Source organism: Saccoglossus kowalevskii, chromosome 10 (genome assembly GCF_978046115.1).
Source record: "Saccoglossus kowalevskii chromosome 10, keSacKowa6.1, whole genome shotgun sequence".
NCBI lineage: Eukaryota > Metazoa > Hemichordata > Enteropneusta > Harrimaniidae > Saccoglossus > Saccoglossus kowalevskii.
The window spans coordinates 31,758,839-31,777,591 of NC_140650.1; the positions used below are offsets into that span (position 1 = coordinate 31,758,839).

Here is an 18,753-nt window from a genome sequence, read left to right on the forward strand (position 1 = left end):
CTAATGTCTGTGGAAATTAATCAATTATGCATATATGTACCATGTTTCATTATGTGATGATTTATTCTAAAAAAAATTGTTGGAAAGGGAAATTATTATGCAAATCAGATAATTATCATGGATGTTATACAAACCCAAAACTGATTAGATCATCACATTATGCAAATTAGGTAATTCATATGCAAATATTAACCTAAAACCAATCTGGTCTGTATTCTATTTCAGACTGTCAAACATTTGAAAGTCCATATAAAACTAGTATGAAAAATAAATTAACAAAAAAATATCAGTATATAGGTCAACAGAAATGAATGAAGAAAAAAAAGTATCATGTTTGCCAACAAGTGTGCGTATGGCAATATTAATAGTACAAAATTGTCAATGCTGGAACATGGCAGACTTCCAACAGACATCAGAGTTACATAAGCTCACCAACAGACTATTATCAGAGGTGTATATACACTCCAAATTTAAATACAAAATTTCTAAAAGTTTCGTAAAAAGACTTGGCATGATTATATACAAACATATGATTTACACTATAATCACGTGGGTATGGAAAAAAGCGGCGAAACAAGTTATTATAAAGTACACCATGTACACTCAAAACATTAAAGTTCGACTTCCGAAAGGAGCACCATAGTTGACAGCAAAAAAAGTTAAACAAAGTTTTAAATAACAAAAGTTTGACCTTATGACTGCATTTTGAAAATTTCCGTAATAGAAGATTAGCCCTGATGCAAAATAGACGTTTCTGATGATCTATATCAGTGTTATCCTTCAAATCACTAGTAAGCTTGTGACCAAGATATGTGAATTGGTCAACAATTTGCATTGGCTGTCCCGATAAATATACTGGTGGCATTTTGAAAACACTATCGACTAAAAAAACACATGCATGATGTCATGCGCAAAGCGACCACATATTTCCAAGTCGTCTTAATCCCTTAATAGAGGGCGATAGCACACACATTTGTTTAGCAATTTATCACCAACGAGACATCCACATAGTGTCATTCAGCTGGATATTCAGATTATATACATTAAATAACATTGGTGACATAACACCGCCTTGACGTACTCCATTAGATACAGAATAAACTGGATATAGCATTCCCCCATTTATCACAATATTTTTGATGTTATATAAAACGAACTATATATATAGGTACATTATATTCAGTCAATTTGTAAAAAGCGTCGAGTGATTGAATCTGTCAAATGCCTTTGAAGCGTCAAGGAAATAGACAAACACGCGACTACCAAGCCAATTATGACTTACTGCTTCTTTTAACAGAAATACACACAGATCTGTTGAACATTTCTTCCTAAATCCAAACTGATTGTCAGTTAGGTCAATAAACTCCTGGCATCTAGACATAATTATATGCTCAACAATTTTTGAAATGACGGTGGTTATTACAATCGGGCAAAATTATCTAAACTAGACACATCACCAGCTTCATTCTTAATTAGTGACACAATAACAACATCTATGTTATCCGGAACAGATCCATGACAAAACATTGCAGAAATACACATGGCTAGGTGCAGAATAATTGCAGGACCAGCAAATTCAAAATGCTCGGCATTAAGACAATCCGAACCACATGATTTACCCAAATCTAAGTTGCGCACGATACTAAAAATTTCCTCCGAGACACGTGGTGTACGGTACTTTCTGTAGAACCATTAACATAATCGTACACGTAAGGGCTTCAAAATGATTAGCCCACATATTAGCAATATCAATGTTGCCAGACAAGCCATCCCGGAATCGTATTGTATGACGGTTTTGAACTCTGAATGCTGCATGTGAAGCATTTGTAAGTGCATCAACGATTTCGTCATAATATTGACTTATCATAGTATTATGTTCGTCGTGTGTACAGTTTTGTGATTCACAAATAATAGCGTCAACAGAAATAACTATATTTTTCAAATATGTAACAGTGAGCTCAGAAAATTTAGCAAGCTTTGCCGTTAGTACTTTCGACCAATTAATTGGCGCATGCGTAGTGGAATTTTGATCGTAGGGGTTCTTCCTCAGTAGCGACTACCTTATCGATATGGAAAGTCACAGATAATGGTAAGCGGTCTGAAGCAATATGATCATATAAAATATTAATATCTACAATGGAGCGATGCGCATTAATCGTTGACACAATGGTCCAGTCATGATGTAGTTTGATGTGCATCACTAATACATGTAAAATTATTATCAGATTGACCAATAAATTCAATATCTGATAAAAATTAAATTAGTATTAATACACTGTTCCTTAAGTTCCTTGCCAAATTGGGATTTCATGTCCGCATTTATTATGTCCATAATAAATAAATTGGATGCATTTTGTTCCTGGACAATGGCATTAATTTCTCCAAGGTAGTCAATGAACTCGTCAAAATTGTCACTGCAGTTAATTGGAAGGTACACACATAGAATGAAAAGCTGAACACATCCAAATACAAGCTCAGCACAGAGAAGTCTAAAATCATTAAAAGACTTTATTTTAATAGAGTCCCCAAGCAATTTCCTCCATAAGATAGCAGTTCCGCCATATGGGTGGCCGGAAAGTAGTCCAGACCCAGTATCTACTGCCGACACACCATAAGCATGGAAATCTTATGAATTGATGATAAATAAGCCAAATCTTCATGTAATAGCCAGTGGTTTTTGTAAGAGGCAGATGTAACGACTTTCACATAATCTATTAACAATAGGCGCAGTAGATTTAATTGATCTACAATTATATGAGACAATAATGATCGCGGACATTGTTAGTACTTGAGATACAAGTGGGAAAGCCAAAAATTGACTAATTGTTATGCAAATTAGTCAATTAATATGCATAGAATTTTTACCCCAAAATGATCAGGTCTGTGCATAGCCCAAGATCACCTATGTACCAAGTTTTATTGAAATGTAATGATTAGTACTTGAAATATCAAAAGCTGGAAATTGACTAATTATGTAAATAAGGTAATTAATATGCAAATATTATTAACCTAAAACCAGTCAGGTCTGTGATTGTCCTAAGACATTTATTTATCAAGTTTCATTGTAATGTGATGATTAGTACTCGAGATACAAGTGGAAAAGCTGAAAACTGACTAATTGCTATGCAAATTATGTAATTAATATGCATGGGGATTTTTACCCAAAAATAATCAGGTCTGTGCATTCGTCCACAGCATCTATCTACCAAATTTCATCAAAATCCAATGAGTGGTTCTTGAGATATCAGTGGAACAGTCGGACACACATGCATATAAACACATTAAAGCGCAAAGACTCCCATTGTGTGTTTTGTACACTGGAGTCAAAAACTGAACTAGTTTTACTGTGCTGCGAAGAAACCACAAAGACTCAGTTTGACTCTTGAGCTTATACAAAAGCAGTCTGACAAATGGCCATTTGTTTTTCTATCAGGTTTTCAGTTTTGTTCAATGTTGGTACAAAACCAGAAATAATAGTATACACAATAATTCTTTTGCTCTCTTGATCGACTGGTGGCCACTTTCAAAAATTCAAAGCAGAATTTAGTACAATTTTATTAGTAGCCATGGTGATTCAGTGTACACCTACACTTCATGCTCAGCGTCTACTAAATGTACCGTAATGAAGCTAAAAACCGAGTGATATACAATGTATGTGATTGTGGGTAAAGTCAAACTAAGCTAATAACATTGTGGACTGTAGAATCATATTTATTTCTTTATAAATAAATGTTTCTTTAAAAAAATAAAAAAAGAATATATGAACTATCACATCTTTGTTTTCTGTTTTTTCTTTTTTCTTGTACAAGATTTCTCTTCATCACTCTCTTCTTCATCAGTTTGATGATTACTGGCAATTGATGGATTTGAAGATTTATGTTCTTTTATTTTCCAAGCATCTCTTTCTGAAATATCGGATATATTACTGATGGAAAGTGCTCCCCTGGCCGTGTTTCTTCTGGTTTCTGAAAAATAAAGTCAAACACAAGCCAGAGTATAAATAAATTGAACAATTTGTGCATAGACAATGTGAAAATATCTGCCACATTCATATTCTCTGAACACAAGGTGTGATAATGTGAGGGAGAACTACCATGTACGAACTGCAATCATTATAGCTAAAGTTAAACTCACAGATCATTCCTAGAGCAACTTTTAGCATATGGGATTTTTGCTGAAAATTGGCATTTTCAATATTTTTTTACCTTTTTTTTATCAAATACTTGATAGTCCCAAACCGCCATAATCCGAGTGTTATTTTAAAATGTTTGCGTTACGTTGTATGACAACTTTGAAAAGTCTGAACGTGGGAAGCGCTGATATTTACCTGCATGGAGTAAAACTGATCTACAATTCATTGATACTGCATCTTTTGACTGGGCTTCATTCAATCCAAACAGAAATCCTCTGATCACTGTGGTCAAGGAAAACACAGGTTATCCTTTTCAGCCATTATAGTTACCTTTTAATACAAGTTTATGAAAATGAAATACGAAAACCAAAATAATATGTAGATTTACATAAAGGTTGGTTTTTAAGAGAGTTGCACTTTACATTTTAAACCAAATTAACTGATTTTGTTTTACCTTTTATCCTATTGTTACCAAAACCCAGATTAAAGAAAACTTAGAAACAACTCATGTGGGCTGAGGGTATTAAAGGCATATTTAAAATAATTCAAAATTTAATAATAGCCTTTCAAACAAGAAGCTTTGCTATTTGAGATGCACAACATGAAAACAATGTTATCCCACAGTATTGAAGTTTATTATAATCATTCTGCAGTTATCCCAAGTTCAATTTATGTCTGATTTTTGAGTTATCAAAAACTGACTAATATTAGATAATCAATATGCATGATTTTCTGAAGTAATCACATCTGTGGACTTTTCCAGAGCATCTATGTACAACATTTCATGGAAATGTGATAATTAGGCAAACTAGGTAATTATTATGATATTTAAACCCAAAACTAATTAAATTGTCACATTCTCTTAGAGCGTTTATGTACACAGATTCATTGATAAGTACTTGAGATATCAATGGAAAATCTGAAAACTAATTATTATGCATCTTTGGTAATTAGTGGGTATACATTTTAACATAAAACTAATCAGGTTTGCACAATGTCACAGAGCATCTATGAATCTAGATTCATTGAATTTGTTGATTAATACTTAGATTAACAGATATCGATGGAAAAGTTGAAAACTGACAAATTATTATGCAAATTAGGTAATTAATATAACCCAAAACTAATTAAGTGCATTGTCCTAGAGCAAGTTTCAGTGTGTGATAATTAGAAAGCCAAAAATTGATTAATCTATGAATTAATTTTTATTGTAATCTGTTGGCCATTTTGAATCTATCCAAAAGATAAAACAGCATGCATTGATCCCATTGCGTTCAACACATGTTTACACAGAATCTGTCCATGCATGACAGATTCAGTTGAGGAATAGTGAAAATGTGGGATTTTGATTATTTTTTTTACCTTAAAATGGCTTCCATTCGGCCATATTAATTAAGGTCATGAAACAAATGCATGTGCATATGTTCAGATACGAACACATGCAAGACGATCCATAATTCCCCATTTTCGGACTTTGTCCGAACAGGAACTAAAAATTTAGATTTATCTGCCCAAACACAAGATCGTATATAAAAATACAGAACCATATTACAAGTCAGGCTTGGTCATAGTTTTTTTGTGAGGATAAATGGTGTATCAGTAATCCCTCTAAGCTTTATTTTTGTATTATTATATCAGTGACATTAAATATTCTGTTAGATTTTATTTATTTTGTATTCAATATCATTAAAGTAGTGTTTCTCAGTGTCAAATTTTCTCAAGGGAATACCGAGGTACAACAATGTACGTACATGTATGTTATTATTATTCATATTTTATATAAATACGATTTAAATTTGTTGTTACACATGGGTTGTATACCAATGTCAAGGATACAAGTTAGCAACATCATATGGTCCTCTGATTTCCATTGCCTACAAGATTTAAACATAAAACATTTTACATTTTACACATTATTAGAATCGTACCATGGAAAATTTATCTTGATTCCTTTCAGCCGAAGTAAAATTTTGCCACATTTTACAGAAAAATCCACATTTTTATTTAATGTATTTTTTTCCAACATTGTTATCAAGACACGTAGGAAATAATAGAAAACAATCCATGCATGGCACAGTCCCAGTTAGTTATCAAATTTAAGATATATAGTTTTAGTAATATAGTAGTATAGCTGGAATATAACCATGTCAGGAATATGATTTTTTAACATTAAAATGATTGACATTTGTATCTGATCGTCAAACAAGTACTTGTCCATATTGAGAGATATTGCTCTGGAACAGCATTCAAAATCAGCCATTTTGAATACATGTACATATATATATATATATAACATGATGTATAACGAATATATAAAATTTGAATATAATCAGTCAAAGCATTTAAGAGATATGGCTCTAGAAGCCCAATCATTAAAACAAAATGGCCGCCATTCAGTCATTTTGAATCCAATCTGAATCAAAGAAAGCTTAGAAAGAACTCCCGTGTGCTGAGAGTTTTGGAGACACATTAAAAATTAATTCAAAATTACTTATACTTGAGATATTGATGGAATAGCTGAAAACTAATTATGTAAAACTAATAAGGTCTGCACAATGTACCAAGTTTCATTGGAATGTGATTAGAACCAAAAAAATATTAATTATTATGCTAATTAGAGAATTAATATGAACAGATTTTAACCCAAAATTAATCAGGCTGTCTATTGTCCTAGAGCATTTATGTACCAAGTTTTATTCAAATGTGATGATCCATACTTGAGATATTAGTATTAATTAATTATGTTAATTAGGTGATTAAGAAGCATAAATATTTACCAAAAACTAATATGGTGCATAGTCTTAGGTTCATTGAAATGTGATGGGTACTCTTTAAAAGTTTCATTGAAATCCACGGAGTGGTTTTTAGACATCAGTGCAACAGCCATAGAACAGCAAAAAATTAACTAATTATGCAAATTAGGTAATTAATAGGCACAATTTTTTATCTCAAAATTAATCAGGTCTCTGCATAGTCCTAGAATATCTATGTCACAAGTCTCATAGAAATGTGATGATTAGTACTTGAAATATCAGGTGAAAAGCTGAAAATTAACTAATTATGCTAATAAGGTGATTAATATGCACAAATATTTGCCAAAAAACTAATTAGGTCTCTGCACAGTCCTCAAGTAACTATGTACCAAGTTTCATTGAAACGTGATCATTACTACTCGAAATATCAAAAGCTGAAAGTTAATTAATTATGCAAATTAGGTAATTAATATGTACTGATATTACCCTAAAAACCATCAGGTCTGTGCAGTGTCATAGGACACCTATGTACCAAGTTTTATTGAAATGTTATGATTAGTACTTGAGATATCAGTGGAAAAGCCGAAAATTGATTAATCATTATGTAAATTAGGTAATTAATAATATTAACAGATTTTTACCCAAAACTAATCAAATCTGTGCATTAGTTCAGAGCATCCATGTGCCAAGTTTCATTGAAATCCAATAAGTGGTTCTTCAAAAATCAGTGGAAAAGTCATAGAACAGCTTAAAATCAGTTAATTATCATGCAAATTAGGTAATTAATATTCATAGATTTTTACCCAAAACTAATCAAATCTGCGCACTAGTTCAGAGCATCCATGTGCCAAGTTTCATTGAAATCCAATGAGTGGTTCTTCAAAAATCAGTGGAAAAGTCATAGAACAGCTAAAAATCAGCTAATTATCATGCAAATTAGGTAATTAATATTCATAGATTTTTACTAAAACCTAATCAACTCTGCGCATTATCCCAGAGCATCTATGTACCAAGTTTCATCAAAATTTGATTAGCGGTTCTTGAGATAACGGTGGAACAAAAAAAGTGACATACATACATACATACATACAGACAGGGTAACTGCAAAGACTCCCTTTTGTGCTTCGCACACGGGAGTCAAAAATAAAATGACGTGCATCAGGAACCCGTAATGTCTAATGTATGTACCAAGTTTAAACGAAATCCACCCATAAATGCTTAATATTTGATGATTTCTTAGCACAAAAATGACCACCATTCGGCCATTTTGAATAGGATAGTCAAACCAATGTATCTGTTTATCAATGACATGATGTATAATGAATATTTAAAATTTGAAAATATTATCAGTCAAAACAATTCGGAAATATGGGTCTAGAAGCCCATTCATTAAAACAAAATGGCCGCAAGACAGCCATTTTGAATCCGATCTGAAAAATAAATGATGTGCATCAGGAACCTGTAATGTCTAATATATGTAACCAAGTTTGAACAAAACCCATCCATAAATGCCAGAAATGCTTGATATTTGATGATTGTTTAGCACAAAAATGGCCACCATTCGGCCATTTTAGAATAGGATCGTGAAAGCAAGTCAGAGATATGGTACGAGAACCACATTCATTAATACAAAATGGCCGCCAGTCGGCCATTTTGAATCTTATCTGAAAAACAAAATTATTTGCATCAAGGTCCCATAATCTCTAATGTATATACCTGTACCGAGTTTGAACAAAATCCATCTGTAAACAGCCGAGAAATGCTTGATTTTTTAGCACAAAAATGGCCGCCATTCGGCCATCTTGAATCAGATCATAAAACAAAATGATGTGCATCAAGGTTCTATAATGTCTAATGTATATACCAAGTTTGAACAAAATCCATTTGTAAACAGCCGAGAAATGCTTGATTTTGATGATTTTTAGCACAAAAATGAATCAGATCGTGAAACAAATTGACGTGCATATGTATAATATCATGTATGATGTATGTGTGAAGTTTGATTGTGATTGGTCCAGGCATTTCTAAGATACAGGTCCGGACGCACACACGGACGGAAACACAGGGGTCAAAACATAAGTCCCCGTTTTCGGACTGCGTCCGAACGTGGACTAATAAGTATTTTACAGTATATTTTCATTTACTTACATTTTCAGCTTGGCTTGATATGATGATGTTTTTACCTTTACACATAAACATCAAAGACAGTGCATTAGATATTATATTTTTTCTTGCTGTGGAGTCTCTCACTGCTGGTGCATATACTATTTCAAAATATACACCTCTCTCCAATGCCTATCAAAATTAAATATATAAATAATCTTCATTCTGATAATGTAACAATACAGTACCATTTTTCTTTATACAAAAACATACACAGTTCATTCTTTCTCCCTACCTCCATGTATGCTTGTGCTGCAGATTGTGTCAGTTATTTCACAACAAATCTTGTTTTCAATAATTTTACATTTACAAGGTATATTAATTTAAACAAAAAAATGCTAATTCAAAATACATCAATTGCAAAGTTGTGAAAGCGATGCATCTTTTCATCACGAATTCACAAAATAGTCCTGTTTATAGTCTGCACTTCCCTTCAAAAAATTGGGATAAAAATAGCCAATTTTTTTGAGTAAAAACTGAAAATTGACTCAATTTTATCTGTTGCCTCCAAAATTAGGGTTCACTTTCAGAAATATTGAAGAATATATGAAAAAAGTGCAGAAAAGTTTGAATGAGAAAATGTGGTGAAAAGATCAATGGCTATACCGGTACTATGTTTGCAATTTGATGTCATTTTAACAATCATTCAAATTTTGTATTTTCTATGTGTTGAATAATGTAAATGCAAATTTTGTGAATCAGTGAACATAAAATGACGGAGTGTCAGGTTCTTTTGTGTTCACAAATACCATAGAATCATGAAAAGTTCTATTAGTGAAAATTTAATGCATGGGACCCAAAAAAGAAGTAGTTCCATGAAATATTTTTACTACTAAAAACTGTTTACAGTACTAAATCTTGTGGCTGTATTAATTTTAATGATTAAAATAAAACATTCATATGACATTCTCAGTACAGTAATCCTATAGTGTACTTACAGCTTTTACTGGATGTATGCGAATCAACATTCTCAGTACAGTAATCCTATAGTGTACTTACAGCTTTTACTGGATGTATACGAATCAACATTCTCAGTACAGTAATCCTATAGTGTACTTACAGCTTTTACTGTATGTATACGAATCAACATTCTCAGTACAGTAATCGTATAGTGTACTTACAGCTTTTACTGGATGTATGCGAATCAACATTCTCAGTACAGTAATCCTATAGTGTACTTACAGCTTTTACTGGATGTATACGAATCAACATTCTCAGTACAGTAATCGTATAGTGTACTTACAGCTTTTACTGGATATATGCGAATCAACATTCTCAGTACAGTAATCCTATAGTGTACTTACAGCTTTTACTGGATGTATGCGAATCAACATTCTCAGTACAGTAATCGTATAGTGTACTTACAGCTTTTACTGGATGTATGCGAATCAACATTCTCAGTACAGTAATCGTATAGTGTACTTACAGCTTCTACTGGATGTATGCGAATCAACATTCTCAGTACAGTAATCGTATAGTGTACTTACAGCTTTTACTGGATGTATGCGAATCAACATTCTCAGTACAGTAATCCTATAGTGTACTTACAGCTTTTACTGGATGTATGCGAATCAACATTCTCAGTACAGTAATCCTATAGTGTACTTACAGCTTTTACTGGATGTATGCGAATCAACATTCTCAGTACAGTAATCCTATAGTGTACTTACAGCTTTTACTGGATGTATGCGAATCAAAAAGGGCATCTTTTCGGTCATGTTCACCTGAATTATATCAATGTCTAACTGTGTGCATGCAAGCTGAAATAACTTTTCTGTTGTTGGTTGCACAGCCAGAATATCGTAGGACTGCACAGCATCAGAATTCTGGAAAATAATAAAGAATGTATTTATTTAAAGATTGACTGATGATAGTGAATAATATTTCACTTATGATTGTCTAATAGACAATCGCACAGCTACTGTATTTGTTCTATTAGAAGAACATCTCAAATAGTAACACATCTAAACCAAACAATGTATTTGTTGTATACTGAATCATTAAATATTTATTTTGACCATAGAAACACTTTTGTAACTTACATAAATGCTACAAACAAAGCAAATTGCAGCATCAGAGAAAAATACTCAGATATTAGCTACCCACCATTGTAAGTGCACAGGGATGTGTAATGTGGCATTTCGTCAGCAACGTATTAAAATCTGTAAGTTACCGTATAAAAACACTTACGATTCGATAAGTTTGCATGTCTGAGAGAATCAGTGTTAATCTTGATAACTGCTTGAATGTCTTTGCCCTCATCTGTAGTGATAATAGAACATAAAGACACAATGAATTATATTGCTGCTTCAATCAGTTGAATAGTACGCACACCTTTGTGTTTAGTACAGTTAAGGTAGTACCATTAAAACATGAACAAAAGTTGATCACAGTAAATAATTCAATTGAGTGATAATTCACATACATGCACGTCATTCATATTTAACATTTTTATGGAGAAAGAAGGATGCGATTCCAAGAAAACACATGTAAAAATCTGCCATTTTGGAACATTTTCCATTGAATTCCATGTAAACACATTATTCCATGGATAACTTGTACTACTATATAGCATTACATATCATTTTCAAAGAATAGGTCACCGAACACAATTTTGAGACACAAGGAAATGTTTTTGCCATAGGAACCAATTGTAAACTATTCAAAAAAAAAACATTTTTGAGATAGTTTCATGGAAAATTTCAGAATTTTGAACATTACAGTAACCCAACCACTCTTGCTGGATTAAACTATCGCCACATACATGTGTATCTATTATTCCAAGTGTGCTTAGTTTTGATAACACACGAGTACAAATTTTGTCCTCATTATTTAAAAATGCGAATTTTTTTGAAAAGCAACTCTTTGCACTAGCGCTAAATAGGTGGCTCGCGATGATAATTATGCATCAGCTCTGAAAGCCATACTGTCGTGAGACGGATTTCTATACCTGTGTCAATATTCATTTAAAAAATACTTGAACAGTACTATATAGGTGCACCAATTTTATTTAGAATTGACTATAGGCCATTGGCTATATTGGTAGCACATGCACTCACATAATTACAGAGGTGTTTCTATGGTCCAAATAAGTCATATTTTAATAGTTCAGTATACAACAAATATGATTTTTGGTTATATATGCTTTTATTTTAGATGCACTTCTAATACCAGTAGAGTGAATATGGCAGACACACACACACACACACATACATACATACATACAGACAGACAGACAGACATGGTCACAGCAAAGACTCCCATTGTGTGATCCTGATATGGGAGTAAAAATCAAGCTACCGTATTTGTCTTCAGTTAAGCGCCACCTTCAATTAGGCGCCAGTGCCACAAAAACTTTGTATTTTACACCTCAATTAAGCGCCAGACAAAGTTGAAATTTTGGCACGTAATGATCGTGAATTGGGCGCCGGCGGATCGACTACCGGTTACCGGTTCGTAGCGATGGACGCGATCGCGGAAGTCCCTCGCTGTTACTGTACGAATGGCTTTTATGTAAAAAAAAATTGGTTTTGTTTCTAACAATTTTTAAGAAATCGGTCTATAATCTCTTGAAACATGTCTTTTTAGTCTAGTGTAGAAAATATCAGCGTGGTTTTTAATTTCGCAGTAAGTCCATAAAAACGAAATTAAAACAATGCGAAAATGTTCTGTTTCAAATGCGCTGTTGTCACAGTAAACAGTGTTAAATTATTCTTTAAATGCTCAGTTTACTTTCCAAAAATAACTAATTTCTTGATTTAAAAAAAAAATCATGCCGTTTTTCCCACCAAAATCAAAGCCAAAATATCGCAAACATCGGCAAATCACTTCCGCATTGCGTTCATATATTATTTAAATGAGCTATGGTAATTTGATCACGTTGGCATCATCCAGCATTTTGATTGGTTAATTAACGACTTGACCTATCAGGTCAAAAAACGCGTTCCAGGTCAAGTCCTAGACAGGAAGCATGGCAGACATCGAATCGCGCCGAGCGTTTACATGCGACCAGAATCATTCGCTTACGATGAAATTAAGTTGAATTTTACTTGCATTTTATTTTTTGTACGTTATTATAACTACTACTGAGTAATAATCGTAACCGTGGAATGCAGCATGACCGGATTTTGCTACCGTGATCATTGACTACTAAGCGTTGAATTTGTGTTTGTTTTATTTTTCTGTTGATTGTACGGCAAACTGTGAATGTTTTCTAAAGAATGATAATTTTTGTATAACTTTCTAAACTGTCTGAAAATGGGTCATTTACTCAGTATTTAAAATAAAGGCTACAGTGACTAAGCGACAGACTGTAATGTAAAATATTGTCAATAATCTATCACCAGAATGGAGCAAAAACAATGGCTTGTAACACAGTTACCGGTACTAGAACTTGAAGTGCTTGAAATAAGCGCCATTTGAAACAAATTTGCTCAAATTTAACCACAAATAAGCGCCACCATGACATGAAAGTGTAACAAAGTGGCGCCTAAGTGAAGACAAATACGGTACTTACTTTTAATGGAGCTGTAACTGATTCCTGAATTTCCATTGGAGGTGGTGCATTCTGTACCTGTATTAAAATAGCTGAGTCAGGTAAGATGTCTGGTTGGTATATCACTGAATCTACACTAGTGTCATGACAGGAAAAGTCTGGTTGGTATATCACTGAATCTACACTAGTGTCATGACAGGAAAAGTTGGCTGATTTTATGACTAGTTGTGGACAATTTTCTGTACATGCAAAGATGTTCTGGAAAGTAGCTATGGCATTTAAGATAACACATATGTCCTGCTTTTATATAATATTAATTATTTATCATTATGAATTAATAATTATATTATTGTGGTATCAAACACTCAATATGCACATGGTATCCTAGCAACCAGCGAACCAAACTCATTTTTGGTACTTAAAGCACAGACTACAGAAGATGTATTGTCAATGCCTAAAGCAATGGCTCCAATCAAACTACAAATCAATCACAAATATGTAATTGTTGAATAATGTAGCCTGAATAAACCACAAAGATTTTTTTTTTACTGGGGTCAGCAACGTATGCACACATGATTAAAAACAAACATATTATTTATATAGTACATGTATTTTACTTTAAGGTAGCGAGAAGGGAAATTTTCACTTTATTCTTGATTTTTCAAAAATTGATAAAACGGTTACTTTAGACCTTGATACATCATCCCAGGTTTACAAAAGATCGAAATTGGGAAACAACGCGTTTCAAAACGCTAGAAGAAAAGACTACAACTGCAGTTTCGTGAATATTTGCATAATGTTTATCTTTGGAAGGGTTTAAATGATAACATCTTATCTGTATACTCTGTTGTTGACGATTCTGATATAACGGGTGATAAGCTTTTCATCGCAAACAATGCGTGTTTATCTAACGTCCATTGTCAGCATTATTGTCAGTCGAGACTTCGTCTGAGAAATATGGGCATACCGTACTCATTTCGCCCAACCTTCGGCTTTTACATCGACCGCTTATCGCTTAATTTCCGACCATGCGGTCTTGCCCTACCGAAAACCGACCGCATTTTGATCGCGTTTTTTTTTGCTAGCTCGCTCATTGAAACACCGACCGCTCGCCCAAACACGGATCACTGGCATATGGGTGGTCGAAATGGTGGTTTTGATAGTAAAGTGTGAACATACAACTAGTATTAACTATTATTAAATTCTGAACGACACTTCAAATCTAATAGTTGTATGACACTTGTATCGTGAAAGCAACTGAACTGTGACCTCTTGTTACGTGTTTTGGGTGCTTGTTCTAAATGTACTATTTTTTTATTATTTTAATGACTGACAGGATTCGAATAAAATAAAGCAAGCAAGCGATTGATAAGAATGATTATTAATATTTTCCCAGATGCTCTTCGAATTTTTATTTTTTATTTTTTTTATTTCAAGGTAAGAAATGGCTAATTGAAGTTGCATCGACTTCAAGGCGGCTGTTGCACCGCGAACAACTCTAGCTCTGTTGTAGTTTTGCGATGTAAAATAAAATATAAATTATTATAATAATAATAATAATAATAGTGCTTGTTTAATTATTTGGGGTTTCAGCCCACAAATTACGGACATGATCCCCATGAATTATGGTAAATGTTTGTCCTGTTTCGGCTAATTGTGTTGATCGACGCCCTTCCTAAACTCAGTATAGAGAAACCAACTGGGATCGACATTCCAAACAAATTATTGGGACACAGTAAACAGACATTCCAAACAATCAAAATTATCATCGAAAAACGAGATTTTTCTAGATATTTTCAGACATACTGTCATGAAAAACATATGTAAAATTAACAAATACACAAAGAGGAGCAATATTAGGTTTTATTTTAGGCTTAGAAATATTTCCTTTCACTCAGCCCTTGCATGAAGCTGCCAATTAGCTTCATGGTCCTTCAGCTTGTCTTTGCCTTGGGGGAAAACAACAATAATTATACAAAACACATTGCGAAGACTCAACAATCAGGAAAGAAAACCCTGACAACCATCATGATGTCGTACTTGTGTTGAAATACATTTTGTATTTCACGTCAGAATATTGTTCAAAATAAAATATTCAGTCCAAGCCAAATCGAGGTCAAAGGGTCAGATTGCGTGCATATAATTATGGATAGTTAAAGCAAAACGTATTTGAACTTTTGTCAGCTGTTGAACATTCATAAAAACCAGAAAGACAATTATAAGACAATGTGAACCTCGTAAATTTTTCTATTAATCCTAATTTCAAATGCGCGCGAGCGAGCGGGCGGGTGGTGATATTTCAGGGTTTGCGCGGTAGAAAATAAAGCGGAAATTGTCCGGTCGAATTCAACAAGCGGTCGCAAAAGCGAGTGAAAAGGGTGATTGGAAAGCGGAAGCGGGTGGGAGGTTGTGCGAAATAAGTACTGTAACTTTGCGCAACTTTCTTTTAAATCGTTTTATTTTCCAAGTCAATATTCTATTTCACTAATACCATTTTATCAGAGACACTTGAAGGATTAGCCTGTTTGTAAACTGTCAGCGTGTACAGTGGGACAGTAATGTTTGTCAGAGGATTATCCCTCGTCGTGCGTTTGCATAACAATGGAAACCCGAACGTTCCTGGAGTACGGACCCAAATGCCAGCAGTTTTCTTCATTTTTCACGCTCGAGCTTGAAATTATTCATTATCTGACACTCTTTATGAGTTCCATGATATCAGAGGTTAATATTTTTGGCCATTTTTAGTGTATATTTATAATAATGCAGCAAATCTACAGTGTTTCATTAACCAAAACTGTTTTTCGCGTTTTTTCTCGAGTTGAGGCTTTGACTGAGTACGACTCATTGGGGCCGCCACCAAATGAAGTGCGTTCGGACTAGAACATTCAAACTCGCAGTTATCGTTCAAAAGATAATGATGGTGTGAAATATGTCTGGGTTTTTTAAGAAAATGCTTTGTCACAGAATAATAGTCTGTTAAAGGTGCCAAGTATGAAATAATTTGGGACAAAAAAACAAACCCGCATAGAAATCGGAATAGGTCTTTTGATTACCGGGGACACATTTCAATGGACTTGATTACGGACAATGCATGACGTAATTTCACCAGGAAATTCTGCAGTGTGCTCTCGCAATCGCGGACTTAGTCATTTTTACAAGGTTCGCCATTTTTGATGTCACGTGATAATTATGTAAACAATGACTGTCCAGTTTGTGCGAACTTGTACCTCTATACTTAGTCTTTTGAAATATATAAGCTAATTTACTGTTCTGAACGAGACAACAGACAGAGAATGTTTTATTCGAAAAAATCATAAAACCCTTCTCGCTACCTTAACAAGACTTTATGGTCTATGGTGATATATGATAAATGAGAAGCAAATTCTTGTGCTGTGCTAGCATTAAAAGTGATCCTATTCTGTGAGTACCAACCAAACGTATTTTTAAACCAATAATGTTGCAGAACGCAGAGGATGCTTCGAAAGATTCGATTTTTATAAACAGAAATGAGCGAGATATAACAAAATGCACATACTGTGTAACAGACATTTGTATCACTCGCTAATTTGCATTACAATTTCCAAAAATAAATAGGTTTATCATTTTTAATCTCGCAATTTCTTCAATTCCCATGAATTTTAATTGCATAATTTAACAAAGCAGCATTTGTTGCAATCTGTAATTTTTTTTTTATTTCAAGAAATGGCACAGTCATGATGTCAAAAACAATATCTTAAAAATTGTTCATGTCATTCTAGTCATTCCATACATAGAAGGAAGTGAAAAAATTGGGGGGCTAATGTGAATAAAAATAAATATTTTTGACCTCATTTGCGTAAAACAAATTTATTAATTTCCCCCAAACATATGACAAGGGAGAGTTATTGAAAATTTTGACCTAACCATAATCTTTAAATTTCTGAATAGAATATTTGAAAATTGTTCCACATACTGTAAAGAGGTTTTTTGAACAGTGTGAAATCATACAAGCAAAAGACGGTAACAATAATGACCAACTATAATGATTATTCAACCAGTCGAAAATTTAATTCTAAACATTCAGCTCGCTTAGAAAATAAGAATTTGTTCACGGTCCAATTAATGGAAGGATTTGAGTAAATCAAGAAGAACTGTAATCCACTGGGCTTCCCATTCCTATTACTTTCTGGCTGAGATTGTAACATGCTAGTATACAAATTCAGATATACTTAGGGGGAGCATATACAATTAAATTTGGTAGTGCTGGAGGGTAGGGGTAGGGTTAGGGTTAGGGTCGGGGTCGGGTGCAACAGGAACTCTTGCCACATATTCCCAAATTCACATATATTTGGCTCATACATAATTGAGATTTTCATCTTTATTTTTGTAGTTTTTTTGGCTGAAAGTATTTATCTAGGAAATGTGACATCAACCCGACAGGGAGCCCAGGAACTATAATAAAATGTACGCCTGCATATGCATGGGGAGGGAGGGTTTATCGGCTGGTATCTAATGTACAATAATAGACAAGGGATGAAGGCTATATTAGTAAAGGTAAAATTTTAAAGAGCACCTACATGTGATATTATTTAAACTGTTATTTTTTTTATAAAATAAATTCAACCTTTATTTTGTCGGATTTCCCCAGTATGAAAAATATGAGATATCTGGAGTCTTCATCACTCGTCTAATTTTATACACTAGAGATACAGGCCGATACCCCCACTATATAAGCTAGGCGTGCAGTTTATTATACTAGTTCCCGGGCTGAGAGTTATATTTATTTATGTGCGTTTAACAATGTATCCAAATCTTAAATATTTCAAAAAATACGCTATTTAAATTTAGTGAGTTTCAATATGAGACAACTCAGTTTATTGTGTCTCTTATATACGGCATTTGCGAAAAAAGAACAGAAGATAAAAAATACAATCTCACCATCTTCTTGTCCAATGAAGTTACCACATGATTGACGGCAACAACTTCATAACCGGCTGAAATAAACAGGACAGGTGAAATTAATTGATTTAATTTTTTATGGGCATCAAACTTACTAGAATAGGACACGAAACTCACTTTTGATAAGTGTTTTAATCGATTCCTGTAGGCTATTCTGGTCTTGTGTGTGAAGTAAATTCAGGTCATGAAATTTCGCCATATTTCGCCACAGACCACATTGTCACATGAGGGCGCTGTTATTATAAATTAAAGTTAAAGTTATCCAATCGAAT

The 18,753-nt window shown here is 33.5% G+C and overlaps 1 protein-coding gene across 1 annotated transcript; it reads right to left on the bottom strand.

The window, feature by feature from the left end:
• Positions 1 to 3,690: 3,690 nt before the first annotated feature.
• LOC102808075 (ribonuclease P protein subunit p30-like) lies at positions 3,691 to 18,702 on the bottom strand. Its single transcript, XM_085504787.1, has 9 exons — positions 18,599 to 18,702; positions 18,461 to 18,516; positions 13,565 to 13,621; positions 11,239 to 11,310; positions 10,719 to 10,874; positions 9,034 to 9,180; positions 5,969 to 6,006; positions 4,328 to 4,407; positions 3,691 to 3,965 (listed from the first exon to the last, which is right to left on the bottom strand). The coding sequence occupies exons 1-9, from the start codon at positions 18,678 to 18,680 to the stop codon at positions 3,769 to 3,771; spliced, it is 885 nt and encodes a 294-aa protein (XP_085360913.1). The 5' UTR covers positions 18,681 to 18,702; the 3' UTR covers positions 3,691 to 3,768.
• Positions 18,703 to 18,753: the final 51 nt, after the last annotated feature.

What these genes read in the sequence shown, in the direction of transcription:
- LOC102808075 (XM_085504787.1), bottom strand. Translation starts at nt 18,680, where the DNA reads ATGGCGAAATTTCATGACCTGAATTTACTTCACACACAAGACCAGAAT. An exon ending in CAGTTACAGCTCCATTAAAA is followed by an intron (nt 11,311 to 13,564) that starts GTAAGTACCGTA and finishes TTATCACTACAG; the next exon opens with ATGAGGGCAAAGACATTCAA. An exon ending in TATCAAGCCAAGCTGAAAAT is followed by an intron (nt 6,007 to 9,033) that starts GTAAGTAAATGA and finishes TAAATCTTGTAG; the next exon opens with GCAATGGAAATCAGAGGACC.